The sequence below is a fragment of the Salmo salar genome, chromosome ssa13 (assembly GCF_905237065.1).
Source record: "Salmo salar chromosome ssa13, Ssal_v3.1, whole genome shotgun sequence".
Classification (NCBI taxonomy): Eukaryota; Metazoa; Chordata; class Actinopteri; order Salmoniformes; family Salmonidae; genus Salmo; species Salmo salar.
Window position 1 is genome coordinate 101403013 of NC_059454.1, and position 17513 is coordinate 101420525.

General features: G+C 41.8%; 1 protein-coding gene across 3 annotated transcripts in view; it reads left to right on the top strand.

Moving 5' to 3' along the window:
- Positions 1 to 17513, top strand: part of LOC106568428 (SH2 domain-containing protein 3C) — a 116783-nt gene that overhangs the window by 2644 nt on the left and 96626 nt on the right. For 2 of the 3 annotated variants that reach the window (XM_045692534.1, XM_045692535.1), the window contains exon 2: positions 6057 to 6930. In XM_045692534.1, the coding sequence (XP_045548490.1) occupies positions 6057 to 6930 (874 nt within the window). Of the gene's footprint in view, positions 1 to 6056; positions 6931 to 14139; positions 14306 to 17513 lie in introns of those variants that run through there. The other variant, XM_045692538.1, reaches the window with a different exon arrangement.

The window sequence follows — 17513 nt, forward strand, 5'->3', positions numbered from 1 at the left end:
AGGGAAAGATGACCAGAGCACAGTACAGCAAGATCCTTGATGAAAACCTGCTCCAGAGCACTCAGGACCTCAGACTGGGGTGAAGTTTCACCTTCCAACAGGACAACGACCTTGAGCACACAGCCAAGTCAACGCAGGAGTGGCTTCGGGACAAGTCTCTGAATGTCCTTGAGTGGCCCAGCCAGAGCCCAGACTTGAACCTGATCGAACATCTCTGGAGAGACGCGAAAATAGCTGTGCAGCGATGCTCCCCATCCAATCTGAAAGAGCTTGAGAGGATCTTCAGAGAAGAATGAGAGAAACTCCCGAATACAGGTGTGCCAAGCTTGTAGCGTCATACCCATGAAGACGCGAGGCTGTAATCGCTGCCAAAGGTTCTTCAAATCAATAATCAAATCAAATTTTGTTAGTCACATGCGCCGAATACAACAGGTGTAGACCTTACAGTGAAATGCTTACTTACGAGCCCCTAACCGACAGTGCAGTTTCAAAAAATACGGATCAGAATAAGAGATAAAAGTAACAAGTAATTAAAGAGGAGCAGTAAAATATAACAATATATACAGGGGGGTACCGGTACAGAGTCAATGTGCGGATGCACCGGTTAGTTGAGGTAGTATGTACATGTAGGTAGAGTTAATTAAAGTGACTATGCATAGATGACAACAGAGTGGCAGTAGTAGGGAGAGGGGAGGTGGGGGGGGCAATGTGAATAGTCTGGGTAGCCATTTGACTAGATGTTCAGGAGTCTTATGGCTTGGGGGTAGAAGCTGTTTAGAAGCCTCTTGGACCTAGACTTGGCGCTCCTGTACCGCTTGCCGTGTGCTAGCAGAGAGAACAGTCTATGACTAGGGTGGCTGGAGTCTTTGACAATTTTCAGGGCCTTCCTCTGACACCGCCTGGTATAGAGGTCCTGGATGGCAGGAAGCTTGGCCCCAGTGATGTACTGGGCCATTCGCACTAACCTCTGTAGTGCCTTGCGGTTGGAGGTCGAGCAGTTGCCATATCAGGCAGTGATGCAACCAGTCAGGATGCTCTCAATGGTGCAGCTGTAGAACCTTTTGAGGATCTGAGGACCCATGCCAAATCTTTTCAGTCTCCGGAGGGGGAATAGGTTTTGTCGTGCCCGCTTCACGACTGTCATGGTGTGCTTGGATCATGTTAGTTTGTTGGTGATGTGGACACAAAGGAACTTGAAGCTCTCAACCTGCTCCACTGCAGCCCGTTGATGAGAATGGGGGCGTGCTTGGTCCTCTTTTTCCTGTAGTCCACAATCATCTCCTTTGTCTTGATCATGTTGAGGGAGAGGTTGTTGTCCTGGCACCACATGGCCAGGTCTCTGACCTCCTCCCTATAGGCTGTCTTGTTGTTGTCGGTGATCAGGCCTACCACTGTTGTGTCATCGGCAAATTGAATGATGGTGTTGGAGTCGTGCCTGGCCGTGCAGTCATGAGTGAACAGGGAGTACAGGAGGGGGCTGAGCACGCACCCCTGAGGGGCCTCTGTGTTGAGGATCAGCGTGGAGGATGTATTGTTACCTACCCTTACCACCTGGGGGCGGCCCGTCAGGAAGTACAGGAACCAGTTGCAGAGGTGTTTAGTCACAGGGTCCTTAGCTTAGTGATGAGCTTTGAGGGCACTATGGTGTTGAACGCTGAGCTGTAGTCAATAAATATCATTCTCACATAGGTGTTCCTTCTGTCCAGGTGGGAAAGGGCAGTGTGGAGTGCAATAGAGACTGCATCATCTGTGGGTCAGTTGGGGTGGTATGGAAATTGGAGTGGATCTAGGGTTTCTGGGATGATGGTGTTGATGTGAGCCATGATCAGACTTTCAAAGCACTTCATTGCTACAGACGTCGGTCGGTAGTCATTTAGGCTGGTTCCCTTTGTGTTCTTTGGCACAGGCACTATGGTGGTCTGCTTAAAACATGTTGGTATTATTGACTCGGACAGGGAGAGGTTGAAAATGTCAGTGAAGACACTTGCTAATTAGTCAGCGCAAGCTCGCAGTACACATCCTGGTAATTCGTATGGCCCTGCTTCCTTGTGAATGTTGACCTGTTTAACCTCTCTGGGATTAGTGGGACGCTAGCGTCCCACCTCGACAACAGCCAGTGAAATTGCAGGGCGCTAAATTCAAACAACAGAAATCTCATAATTAAAATTCCTTAACCTCTATGGGCTAGGTGGGACGCAAGCGTCCCACCCGTGGTGCACTCCATCAACAGCAGGTGCATTTCAAGAGCGGCAAATTTGAATCCAAATAAATGTCAAAATTCAAATTTTTCAAACATACAACTATTTTACACCCTTTGAAAGATAAACATCTCCTTAATCTAACCACGTTTTACGATTTCAAAAAGGTTTTACGGCGAAAGCATAAATTTAGAGTATGTTAGGACAGTACATTTACAAGAGTTGTGTGTAATGTTGTGCCAATTCAAAGACAGGCGTCACCAAAACCATAAATCAGCTAAAATTATGCACTAACCTTTTACAATCTCCAACAGATGACACTCCTAGGACATTGTGTTAGACAATGCATGCATTTTTAGTTCTATCAAGTTCATATTTATATCCAAAAACAGCGTTTTACTGTGGCGTTGATGTTCAGGAAATCGTTTCCATCCAATAACCGGCATTCAAGTCAGCACCACAAATTAAATAATTAAAATTAGAAAACATTGGTAAAATATTATATTGTCATTTAAAGAATTATAGATTTACATCTCTTGAACGCAATCAACTTGCCAGATTTAAAAATAACCTTACTGGGAAATCACACTTTGCAATAATCTGAGCACTGCGCCCAGAAAAATACGCGTTGCGATACAGACTAGCCGCCATGTTGGGGAGATCTAAAATCGAAAATACTATGTAAATAATCCATTACCTTTGATTCTCTTCATCAGATGTCACTTCCAGGTATCACAGGTCCATAACGAATGTAGTTTTGTTCAAAAAAGCTCATCATTTATGTCCAAAAATCTCCGTCTTGTTAGCACATGATCTAAGCCCGCCGGACTTCACTTCATGAACGAGGGGAAAAAATATATTTACGTTCGTTCAAACATGTCAAACGTTGTATAGCATAAATCATTAGGGCCTTTTTTAACCAGAACATGAATAATATTCAAGGTGGACGAATGCATTCTCTTTTATAACGTATTGGAACGAGGGTACCCAACATGAACTCGCGCGCCAGGTGTCTAATGGGCCATCATCGTTCCATGGCTCTTGTTCGGTCAGATCTCCCTCCAGAAGACTCAAAACACTTTGTAAAGGCTGGTGACATCTAGTGGAAGCAATAGGAAGTGCCAAAATATTCCTCAGCCCCTGTGTTTTTAATGGCATAGGTTTAAAGGTAATACAACACATCAGGTATCCACTTCCTGTCAGAAAATGTCTCAGGGTTTGCCTGCCAAATGAGTTCTGTTATACTCACAGACACCATTCAAACAGTTTTAGAAACTTTAGAGTGTTTTCTATCCATATATAATAAGTATATGCATATTCTAGTTACTGGGTAGGATTAGTAACCAGATTAAATCGGGTACATTTTTTTATCCAGCCGTGCAAATACTGCCCCCTAGCCCCAACAGGTTAAACATACAAGTATTATACACCATTTTAAAGATACACTTCTTGTTAATCCAACCACAGTGTCCGATTTCAAAAAGGCTTTACGGCGAAAGCACACCATGCGATTATGTTAGGACAGCGCCTAGCCACAAAAAACCATACAGACATTTTCCAGCCAAGGAGAGGACTCACAAAAGTCAGAAATAGCGATTAAGTGAATCACTTACCTTTGATAATCTTCATCTGGTGGCACTCCCAGGGCTCCATGTTACACAATAAATGTTCGTTTTGTTCAATAAAGTCGCTCTTTATGTCCAAATACCTCTGTTTAGTTCGCGCGTTTAGTTCAGTAATCCAAAGGCACAAAGAGCGCTCACAACATCCAGACGAATTAAAGTTCGTAGAAACATGTCAAACGATGTTTATAATCAATCCTTAGGATCTTTTTATCATAAATATTCAATAATATTTCAACCGGACAATACCGTTTTCATTAGAAAGGAAAGAGAACGAACGGCGCACTCACGGCCACACGCGATAAACAACTCATGGCTTTCAGCTGAGCCACTTGCTCTGAGTGGTCTTATTCTCTTCCCTTTCACAATAGAAGCCTGAAACAACTTCTAAAGACTGTTGACATCTACTGGAAGCCTTAGGAAGTGCAATCTGACCCCACAGACTGGATACTGGATAGACATTCACTTAAAAAACTACAAACTTTAGAATTCCCACTTCCTGGTTGGATTTTTCTCAGGTTTTCGCCTGCCATATGAGTCATGTTATACTCACAGACATTATTGTAACAGTTTTCGAAACTTTAGAGTGTTTTCTATCCATATCTACCAATTATATGCATATCCTAGCTTCTGGGCCTGAGTAACAGGCAGTTTACTCTGGGCACGCTTTTCATCCAAACTTCCCAATGCTGCCCCCTATCCCTATGAAGTTTTAAAGGTCTTACTCACATTGGCTGCGGAGTGCGTCATCACACAGTCTTCCGATACAGCTGGTGCTCTCATGCATGTTTCAGTGTTATTTGCCGCGAAGCGAGCATAGAAGTAGTTTAGCTCGTCCGGTAGTCTCGTGTCATTGGGCAGCTCTCGGCTGTGCTTCCCTTTGTAGTCTGTAATGGTTTGCACGCAGGACGACTCAATCTTAGCCCTGTATTGACGCTGTTTGTATGTGTTGGGTACAGGGATGGGGTAGGCATTCAAAAATCATGTTAAACACTATTATTGCACACAGAGTGAGCCCGTGCAACTTATTATGTGACTTGTTATGCAAATCTTACTCATTAACTTACTTAGGCTTGCCATAACAAAGGGGTTGAATCCCCCAAAAATGAACATGATTCCACTTTGACATTTTATGGGGTATTGTGTGTAGGCCAGTAAAAAAAAGAATGTCATCAATTTTAAATGCAGGCTGTAACACAATGAAATGTGGAAAAAGGCAAGGGGTGTGAATACTTTATGAAAGCAATTTACTTGGCATACATTCCTCACCACCAATGCATAATCATCATCAGTGCTGACTCAGTCTCAACTGTTGCTGCTCCCTACAAACTAAATAGGTCTTCTATCTTAAAACATTATCATCCTCAATATTCAAGAATTGAATTTAAAGCCCCCATGCAGTCTTTAAAATTGTATTTTTAAATCATCACTGTATGTTTAATAAATTACTGTGTATGTTTACTTCATGAAAATATGTTTTATAATTTCCCTCCATGAGCCTCCTTTTGCCATTGTAATGCTCAGTCTGATCATGTGGGCGTGTTGATAAAGATGTAAGTATATTTACATATACAGCCCTGAATGGCGGATAGGATCGTAGACTCTAGAGCCTACCCTGCTTACCCCTTCAAAGTAGGAGGATACATATGTAAATAAAACATGACTGTTCATTGGTCAGAATAATCATATCAGATTGTGATGTCATGCTGTGGGCCAAAAACTTCATCCCACCTGAACAGGCTGAAATTCCACAATTTTTTTCCTCTTACACTAAAAGGACATTTGCCATTTCAGATTGTTAGTTATTTCGACCTCATAGTGTGGAAATATCTGTAAAAAAAACTGTAAAAAAAAGTCAGCTCATACCGCTCAGACAAGTTGTTTCCATTCCTGCCCAGTGTTTATATATTGTTCCTCTGAGGGGCTGTTCTGGATCTTACACCAACTCTGAATCTGACCATGTTATATTGTTAACTTTGAACAGCTGGAGTTCTATAAAAAAAGAACCAGGCATTCACCTCCTGCAATCCAACAACCCAGCCCAGGGGGTCAAAACATTACATTCCAAACATTCTAGAACACACTCAACATTCTAGAACACTTAGAACAGTTTATGTGACAAAATGAAACAAAACAGACTATACAAAAGAGAACAGACATATTACTAAGAGCATGCCAGGGTATTACTGTAAATGTATGACACATTGTCTGTCTGTCTCTCCCCCTCCCTCAACAGGTTTCAAGTGGCTTGGGAGTCTCTCCAACCTATCCTTTCGTCGTGGATCATCGTCAGACAAATCTCCCTCCAAGCCTGACGGGGGCAGATCTCTGGATGTGGTATCCTCCCCCGACGTCGCGGAGACGTCTGTTGACGACATGGATATGACTCGTCCGCGCACCTCCAGCTACGCCCGCTCCAGCGACAACTACACCCACATGGGCACCTTGCCCCGCCTCCTCCTCAGGAAGAGAGACAAGAGTGGGAATTCTGTGAAAGCTGGAACCAAGAAGGGGGCAGGGCTGCTGGGCAGAAGTCAGAGCCAGCGGCCAGCACGGGACCATGTCTGTAGCTCTCCCCTTCTCACAGCTCTATCTAGCCAGCCTGGCTCCAGACAGGACCAGCCTCGCTCACCTCTATCCAGCCAGGCTGGTCCTGGGCCAAGGACCCAACAGGCCCACTGTGAGGAAGGAAAACCACAGGCATGTCAGCTAATGTCAGCTCAGACTGTGGGGTCTGCTACCTCCTCTACCGCTTCGTCACTTGTCTGTGATGACGTCCCTAAAGAAAACACATTCACCACTGATCAGGGTGTTCCATCTCCAGATACAGCATCAACTGGTGGGGCCAGAAGGAATCTTCCTCCTGTTCCTGGTCAGTCAGTTTCAATGTCCTCACAGAGCCAGGTGACCATTCAGACAGAAGAGCCATCTCCAACCCCTAAGGTTCCTAAGAAATCCCTGCCTGGGGCCCAGGTCACCCAGCATTGTGAGGAGGGCTTCCCCAGGGAGAGAGCAGACAGTAACTCCAGCTCCCTGCCTGAGACGGCCTCCTGTGGTTCTAGTGGAAGAGACCTTCAGATGGAAACTCATCCTGGTGAGCCTGTGAACAGGTGAGAGTAAGCATTTCTTGAATTTCAACCAAAACTGCCATTGTGGATGTGATAAAACTGCCATTGTGGATATGATAAAACTGCTCCACTGTTTGTAATGCAGCTTAGCATAATCAGTATCCCTGATTGGTTACTTTCTCATAGATAAAGCTGCTGTGAGAGGGAGGAAAAGCATGACTAATTTGAGTTACCTCAGCCCAATTCTTCAAGGAGTCCAACCTGAGGATCTGTGTCTAATGAAGTACAGTGCCTCTGTGTGGATGCCTCTGCGCAGACAGACTGATGACCCAGTTTTTATAGTTTTTCATGAAGGTCACAGACTGTAAAATGTCAGAAGTAAGCTCCCCTGGCCTTTAAAAGAAAATAGTGTGTCTGACTGTCCGAGGACATTCAACAGAGATGTCTTGGGTCTGGGTATTTCACTTCTAGTATGAAGAAGAGTCACAGTGAGTGGCAGTATCGAGGAACCTGTGGGCATATGTCATAGTGAAACTGAGTTCCTTGGAGTATAATGATTTTCTCTGAAGAGCTACATTTTCCAATGTGGAACAACATATTCGACTTCTTTACATGTATCAAATCAAATGAAACATTATTAAAAATATCACATTTCGCTTGTCGCATCATACCCAATAAGAGTCAAGGCTGTAATCGCTGCCAAAGTTGCTTCAACAAAGTACTGAGAAAAGGGTCTGAATACTTATGTAAATGTGATATTTCCGGGGTTTTTTGTAAAAATTATATTTCCGTTTTTTTTTCTTTCTAAAAACCAGTTTTTGCTTTGTCATTATGAGGTACTGTGTGTTGATTGATGAGGGGAAAAAAACATTTAATCAATTTTAGAAAAAGGCTACAACTTATCAAAATGTGGAAAAAGTCAAGGGGTCTGAATACTTTCCGAATGCACTGTACCTACTTATTAGCAAAATTAACAAAACGTTTTCTTACTTTACAAAAATAAATGTAACAATATTTTAAGACAATTAAATACTCTACCAACAAAAAAGCTGTTAAAATTATAAATGTGAGTATATCCCTTAAGGCATTTGTGTAATGTGTTATTGTATCCCCTAGCCCTGCCCATAGCCTAGCGCCACCCTAGCCCCAACTGTCCTTTGTATACTATTACATATTAAATCAAATGTTCTTTTTAAAAATTAAGAAAGATTTGCTAAATAAACTCAAGATAAAATAGTAACACAATAAAATAACAATAAGGAGGCTATATACAAGGAGTACTAGTACCGAGTCAGTTTGCAGGGGTACTGGTTAATCAAGGTAATTGAGGTACATGTAAGGCTCTGGCAGCCATGAAATTTCATCAGCCGGTGATTGTCAAGCAAATCTCACGGTAATTGACCGTTAATTAACATAGACACATTAAGCATGCTGCAAGCCGGCAAAACACAACAGCACAGAGCATAGTGTCCTTCACCCTCACCCCACTATTGCCCCACGAGGAAGTAGTGTCTCCAATATCATGCTATCAGGCCAGGGTGATAGCTAAAGCACCAAAAATGTACAGCAACTGATTTACATCTATATTTACGTTAAAAAAAATACTACAATAAAAACGGAATGATTCTGAACACAAGTTTAAAATTCTGAATCCATCTTTCTATTCATCTCTGATCCTGGCAACCTTAACCTGTCTCTCTAGCAGCAGGCCCTTCTGATCCCCAGAGAATTGGGCACCCCCACAATTGACAAACACAGTTTTTTTCACCGATATTACACATTCCTTTGTCCCTCCTGCACACTTCTCACATCTCCGAAACTCCCTCCTACACACTGCTGCAACTTGACCATAAGCTTGGCATCTGAAACATCTTAGTCGGTTCGGCACAAAAGCTCTCGCTGGATAACTGACATATCCTAAAACAAATCCAAAGGACAGACAATTTCAGTTTCACCACGCTCGCCACTGGGTCTGCGTCATAGACACCTCAACACTTAACGCCACCCCAGTAATCACTACTTTCAAAGGCACCCTGCTCCGGAGAGCAAAGCAAGTCACAGGTCTTGTCACTAGTCACATGACATAAATCTCCCTGCTCCACCTGGACTGAAGAAACACATACAATTGGGAAATGTGAACCTTGCTACCATGACGGTTACATTTTACATTTTAGTCATTTAGCAGACGCTCTTATCCAGAGCAACTTACAATAGTGAATACATACATATAATTTTATTATTATAATTATTATTTTATTTTTTTTGTACTGGCCCCCCGTGGGAAGCAAACCCACAACCCTGGTGTTGCACACACCATGCTGGCATTGCAAACACCATGCTCTACCAACTGAGCCACAGGGAAGGCGTGGTTCTCTTTTGGAACATGTTCCCACCTATAAAAATGTGGTTAGATGATAATCTCTCTCTTAAAACTTTTTTTATAGAAATAAATCTTGTCTGTCATCACAGCACAGAAAGGAAATTGTACAGGCCACTTTTATGTCAGTGCTTGAAAATGGGGATGTTTTATACAGTTGAAGTTGGAAGTTTACATACAGTTAGGTTGGAGTCATTAAAACTTGTTTTTCAACCACTCCACAAATGTCTTGTTAACAAACTATAGTTTCGGCGAGACGGTTAGGACATCTACTTTGTGCATGACACAAGTAATTCTTCCAACAATTGTTTACAGACAGATATTTCACATATAATTCATTGTATCACAATTCCAGTGGGTCAGAAGTTTACATACACTAAGTTGACTGTGCCTTTAAACAGCTTGGAAAATTCCAGAAAATGATGTCATGACTTTAGAAGCTTCTGATAGGCTAATTGACAACATTTGAGTCAATTGGAGGTGTACCTGTGGATGTATTTCAAGGCCTACCTTCAAACTGAGTGCCTCTTTGCTTGACATCATGGGAAAATCACAAGAACTCAGCCAAGACCTCAGAAAAACAATTGTAGACCTCCACAAGTCTGGTTCATCCTTGGGAGCAATTTCCAAACGCCTGAAGGTACCACGTTCATCTGTACAAACAATAGTACGCAAGTATAAACACCATGGGACCACGCAGCCATCATACCGCTCAGGAAGGAGACACGTTCTGTTTCCTAGAGATGAGCGTACTTTGGTCCGAAAGGTAGCGAATCAATCCCAGAACAACAGCAAAGGACCTTGTGAAGATGCTGGAGGAAACAGGTACAAAAGTATCTATATCCACAGTAAAACGAGTCCTATATCGTCATAACCTGAAAGGCCGCTCAGCAAGGAAGAAGCCACTGCTCCAAAACCGGCATAAAAAAAGCCAGACTACGGTTTGCAACTGCACATGGGGACAAATATCGTACTTTTTGGAGAAATATCCTCTGGTCTGATGAAACAAAAATTGAGCTGTGGGCCGTAATGACCATCGTTATGTTTGGAGGAAAAATGGGGATGCTTGCAAGCTGAAGAACACCATCCCAGCCATGAAGCATGGGGGTAGCAGCATCATGTGGGGGTGCTTTGCTGCAGGAGGGACGGGTGCACTTCACAAAATAGATGGCATCATGAGGGGGGAAAATTATGTGGATATATTGAAGCAACATCTCAAAAACATCAGTCAGGAAGTTAAAGCTTGGTCGCAAATGGGTCTTCCAAATGGACAATGACCCCAAGCATACTTCCAAAGGTGTGGCAAAATGGCTTAAGGACAACAAAGTCAAGGTATTGGAGTGGCCATCACGAAGCCCTGACCTCAATCCTATAGAAAATGTGTGGGCAGAACTGAAAAAGTGTGTGCGCGCAAGGAGGCCTACAAACCTGACTCAGTTACACCAGCTCAGTCAGGAGGAATGAGACAAAATTCACCCAACTTATTGTGGGAAGCTTGTGGAAGGCTACCCGAAACATTTGACCCAAGTTAAATAATTTAAAGGCAATGCTACCAAATACTATTTGAGTGTATGTAAACTTCTGACCCACTGGGAATGTGATGAAAGAAATAAAAGCTGAAATAAATCATTCTCTCTACTATTATTCTGACATTTCACATTCTTAAAATAAAGTGGTGATCCTAACTGACATAAAACAGGGAATTTTTACTCTGATTAAATGTCAGGAATTGTGAAAAACAAAGTTTAAATGTATTAGGCTAAGGTGTATGCAAACTTCCGACTTCAACTGTATATGCATGGATCAGCATCAGTACTGAAGAAATAAGATGCAGTGTATCATGCAGCATTGCGCTTTGTTACTGATGCAAACTTTTGCATACATCATTGCATTTTGTACACTTCGGTTGGCTGGGATTCCCTGACTTTTAGAAGGGCCAGACACTGGTTGATATTTGTTTATAAAGCTGTCTTAGAGAAACTTCCTAATTATCTTAACTCAAAAATCCAGTTGTCAAACAGTATTTATCAGACTCGGTCACAGGACACGCTAGCGCTAGAGATTCCCCGGATTGACTCGGAGTTAGGCAAAACAGCTGTCACGCTGGTATAAAGGATTTGGAGACAGGCGCAGGAATACACAATAAGGTTTTTTTAATAGACCCAAAACAAACACCTATACAAAAACACAGGGCTGTACTCAAACAAAAGAGCGAGGGTAAACCTCGTTGAACGACACGGGACGATACCCGTAATACACAACATATAAAACACGCAGCATAACAGCTGCACCAACACATAGGTACTCACACCACCAACGGACATGGGAACAATAACCGACAAAGACAGAGGGCACATATATAACATATTAATCAGGGGAAATGGGAACCAGGTGTGTGTAATCAGATAAGACAGTCCGGGGTTGATGATAATGAATCCCGCTCAGTGAAGCCTAGAAGCGAAGACCTCCGGAACTGGTGAACAGAATGAGCAGCAGCACCGGGGGGATCTGTGACAACGGCATTTGAATATCATGCTCTAAACTCATGGAATGAATTGCAGACAGAACTCCAGTTAGATGTTTTGGTGCTTGTAAGACAGTTTAAATGCACATTACATTAACTTTTTATTATAAACTGTGATTGTTTTTTGTAACGTGTGTTTTTCTTATAGCAGTTTATTTATTTTAATCGTTTTAATATCCATCTTGCACTTTTTATATGTTTTGATTTTGTTTGGTTTTAAATTCTTATTAATTGCTGTGTTGTTTGTATTGTTGTATCACAGGGCCCAACTGTAAAAGAGACTCTGTCTCAGCTTGTTCCCCTGTTTAAATAAAGGTTAATAGACATAAAAGCATCAGAAGTCCACTTGGAGATACCTTCTCTGATTTGAACAGTACCCAACTTATGTTCCACCCAGCCTGAGACTACATATGGATCAGCCAAAAGACATGGATCCACTTTCTCAAAAAATGTCACTCCCACTGGGCCCGAATCCTCCTTTGCATGACCATCGGGGTGAAGCTCGGACTCAGAGGTCTTCACCACACCTGCCACCCCAGGTCATTCATCCACACTCTCGCCAGGTTAAATTTCTGAGCCATCAGAGACAGCAGGATATGGTTTATACTTGGCTCTTCTCCTTCTTCCTAACTGTCCATAAGAGCGTCTATCCGTTCACCACGCTCATGCCCTGCCTTCATCCACTGTATTGCTTGCAGAGCTTTCACTGATGGCCTTTCTCCAAAACGGAATTTCTGTTCCTTAGCCCAATTTACAAGTCTGGTTATCTCTGGCCTGTCCATGCTTCTCTTCTATCTCTGGCCTGCCCATGCTTCTCTTCTGTCTCTGCCTCTCCATGCTTCTCTTCTATCTCTGGCCTCTCCATGCTTCTCTTCTGTATCTGGCCTCTCCTTGCTTCTCTTCTATCTCTGGCCTGTCCATGCTTCTCTTCTATCTCTGGCCTCTCCATGCTTCTCTTCTGTCTCTGGCCTCTCCATGCTTCTCTTCTGTCTCTGGCCTCTCCATGCTTCTCTTCTACCTCTGGCCTCTCCATGCTTCTCTTCTATCTCTGGGCTGTCCATGCTTCTCTTCTATCTCTGGGCTGTCCATGCTTCTCTTCTATCTCTGGCCTGTCCATGCTTCTCTTCTATCTCTGGCCTGTCCATGCTTCTCTTCTATCTCTGGCCTGTCCATGCTTCTCTTCTATCTCTGGCCTGTCCATGCTTCTCTTCTATCTCTGGCCTGTCCATGCTTCTCTTCTATCTCTGGCCTGTCCATGCTTCTCTTCTATCTCTGGCCTGTCCATGCTTCTCTTCTATCTCTGGCCTCTCCATGCTTCTCTTCTATCTCTGGCCTCTCCATGCTTCTCTTCTATTGTTACAACTTCTCGTTATCCAGGACCCATGTCTCCCAGCGATGAGGTGCCAGCTTCAATTCCAAGTCTATAGTTCTGAACTTCCGTCTTCACTAAATACAGCGATATCATTGGTTAATTTACTCACCCAAATCCATTCAAGGGGATATCATTGGTTCGTTTACGCATCGGAATCCATTCGTCTCCACTCGACTCTCAACTGCGCGACATAAATCATCAATTTGGACACCAGGCGTGTCCATATAGCCAAAGATGATGGATATACTGACCATCTACAACATGTCTCTCCATCCAAACAATGGGAGTCGGTGTCCACAAAGCGACACGGCGTGCTGTCTAGCTCCCGCCTATCCTTTCTTTGGATTGGGGGATACATCTCATCATTGGGCTCCCGAGTGGTGCAGCGGTCTAAGGCACTGCATCTCAGTGTTAGAGGTGTCATTACAGACACCCTGGTTTGAATCCAGGCTGTATCACAACTGGCTGTGATTGGCAGTCCCATAGGGAAGTGCACAATTGGCACAGTGTTGTCTGGGTTTGGCTGGCATAGGCTGTCATTGTAAATAAGAATTTGTTCATAACTTCTTGCCTAGTTAAATAAAGGTGAAATAAAAAATGGTGATCCTTTTTTGAATATTCGATCAGGGTTGTTGACGTCAACCGCCTGTATTCAATGGAGAGAGATGCTATGCTACTAGCCTCATCATGAATTTGCATAGCCATCTCTAGACAACTCTGATATAACTTTCTTTCTCAAAGTTCCCGGGATGTCACGTATCCTACTTATATCAGTATACCAGTAACAACTTAAGCATTACAAAACATATATTACATCAAATAAACCTCACGTAGCAAATACGAAATTCATTTTTTTGTTGACCAAATTCGACCCTCTCATTGAACTCCATATAAAAACTCCTTGCTTGGTGGGCAACACAACGAAAAAACGCCCCCTGCTGGAGGGAGACAGATTTTCTGCTGCGTTGGGCCTCTCTACCTCTCTGGTAAAGCCTCGCCCGTAAATGGGTGCTGCTGTCGTCTCGAGCATCTACTGTTCACTATTCAAACCCGATCACTTGCAGAAAGTTCCCGGGGAAAAGAGGAAGAGAAAGTGGAGGAATTGATTTTGTGTACAGCTGAACTCTTCGCGAACCATGGTTGGGTGAGAACAACTCTTTATTTGTTTTAGAAGTCTATGACATCGCCTCATTGTATGTGATTTAAATGCAAGCCTGTTGAATACATTATTTTGTCATTAGGATAGACACAGAGAGCCCCCTTATTGTTTGAATCAACCCGTGTCCATAAAGTGTCTTTTTGTTTTGTTTTACTGGTGAGCTAATGTGGCTCATTTCACAGTGGTTTCAGAGCGAAGACGTTAATATTTGTGTAAACTCTTTGGAATTGTAATCTGTGCGTGTCACTCTTCATAGATAAGGCTGTACATGTGCATAATTATGTATGCCCCCAACGCAATTATGCAGTCTAATAAATCCACAGTGGGATTAGAAATTCGTTTATTGTCAAATGAATTACTTATTGTATTTATTTAAGTTATATAACAACATTCCAAACCTGCTGAGCATTATCTAGTCCAAATGTGACATTATTTATTAGTTTCCGGTTGGATAAGTTTCAGTTGTGGACGTTTATTTTGAAGGCGAACTGCGAATTCAACAATTGTTTATATTATTATTATTATTATTATTATTATTATTATTATTATTATTATTATATATATATATTTTTTTTTACAACACATACAACATATCACACTAACCAAATAACTACATGTAAATTCATGACACAGATTTGTTCTCTGTTGTCCAATTTTCACTCGATGGCACATCTCTATACTTTTCTTTCTTTGCATATCACAGTTTCATCCAAACAAAACATCCAAATAACAATGTTCCATACCGTACATGGCAGGGCTGTAACGAAATGTAAAGAACAATAAATAAATAGCTCATTCATATTATAAAGTAGGAGTCATGATAAAATTGCCAGCAGTTTCTCGTTATATACATTATTTGTATAATATTACATTTTATTGATTGGTGTAATGATTTTGTATCAATCATTTGGTATCAGTACACATGATTAGTATTAATCACATAGTATAAATAACATATATTTACCCCTGTGTTCATTCATTCCAAGACAGCAAACTTGACCTTTAACACTCCATTTACATTTGCAATAGTTTTCTCAAATTTGACAGTGTTCATTAACAGTCTTTGTCTCTGTCTCTCTCTGTCTCTGTCTAAAAGTGTCATGCAATAAAATGACCCTTTTAGCAATGAGAGTTCGTGACCAGAGCATGGAAGCATCTGGTGTATTTTCTGGGAGGTTCGTTTCCAGCAAGATAAAGGCTGCATATGTGTGTAATCTGTTTTCTATTGCTTCTTGAAATACAGAGAATATTACACTATTGTGGCTAATCCTTATTGTGGCTACTGTAGCTTCACACAGGTTGTTGTGTGTGTGTGTGTCTTTGTGTCTGTCTGTGTGTATGTGTGCATGCATGTGTGTGTATGTGCACATGAATGTGTTCGTGCATTTTTATCTGTCATTGACACTGTATGAGAGAGAGAGGAAACATGGGGTTGTGGCCATTAGGAAAAATGTGTCTCCTTGCTCCCCCAGAACAATAGGTCTATACTTGCTTTATGTTCTATTCCTTATAACACAACTTACTGGAATACATTTGTCAATAATATGTGTTGGAAAAGGGTTTGATTATTACCACACTAATACCTGCTTGTTAACTAGGTGAAAGAGGTCTCTTTCAGAATTATTCAGATGAATTACCTACAGTAGCAAATCATTCAAATCAACATTAACTGGACTTTTTGTGTTGAGCATCCAGAAACAGTTTGCATTCATTTTGGCACCATCTACATGTAAAGAGATTATGGCAAGATATTTCTATTTTTTAGCATTCGTAATATTCTTGCAGATTTTTGTTGTTGTTTATGGGAGAATGTGTAGCTCGGTTTCCTTAATTATAATAAGGATCAAGTAAAGCAATCTGCCTCTTAAATGGAATTGTGCTAATGGAAAATGTCTGATTCATAAATGTCAATTAACCAATAAAATCCCAGTGTTCCTTGTTTTCTATAAGGACTTCTAGCAGTACATTAAGACCAGTCTACATTCTTCCAATAAGAAAGCTGTTAAAACAATCAATATGTGTGTGTCAATTAAGGTCTCTGTATAATCTGTCATTTGTTGTACCCCCTAGCATATATGTTGTCTTTGTCTGTTTATATACATTTTTTACATTTTTTTACATTTTAGTAATTTAGCAGACGCTCTTATCCAGAGCGATTTACAGTAGTGAATGCATACATTTCATAAAAAAAAAGTCCTATACTTCCTGTATGTATACTGGTGTTATCTGAAATATATATATATTCAGATATATATATATATATATATGCAACCTTTCAGTTACTAGGCCAACACTCTAACCACTAGGCTACCGCCCCTTTTATATATATATAAAAGAGGCGGTAGCCTAGTGGTTAGAGTGTTGGCCTAGTAATTGAAAGGTTGCAAGTTCAAATCCCTGAGCTGACAAGGTACAAAACTGTCGTTCTGCCCCTGAACAAGGCAGTTAACCCACTGTTCCTAGGCCGACATTGAAAATAAGAATTTGTTCTTAACTGACTTGCCTACTTAAATAAAGGTAAAGTGTATATATATATTTTTAACTCTCCGTCATAAAAACTGAGAAAAGGTGTTGGGGTCAGGCCGGGGTGATAGTGAACTGTCATGTTGTAGGCTAGGCACCATGTAGTGGGAACTATATCTGGACTATAGTCTAGGATTGATGTGTGTGGATCGGCTTGTCCTCCATCCTCCATTCAGGCTGCAAAAGCATCATTTCCCTCCTTAACTAGCTTTAATGGTGGGCCGTACATTTTTTAAATGTTTAAATATGTGATCTGTCCTAATAAATAAAAAAATCCACCACCATTTTGGGATTTTCGGACAACTTAGGATGTTGCACACCACGTTCAAAAACACAACAAATTGTCTTCTATTAAGATGGTATGCATATTTTTCCAGTTTTTTTTTTCAGACGGCCCGCCATTAAAGCTAGTTAAGAAGGAAAGTTACGCCTATGCAGCCTGAATGGAGGGTGCTTTATGTATGATCCGGTCCACAGGGGACACGAGTGTATCACCGGGAATTCACATAAATTCTATCTATTGGCTGCCTAGTCCTGCTGTGTCTGTGGAGCTGTGAGTGGTCTGGAACTTGTCCTTGTGTGCTTTCCCAGGCTACAGTCTGCTCTACTTCCATTTCTGAGGCATGATCGAGCTGTGATTTAGCACATGGATTGTGTTACACAGGGTTGG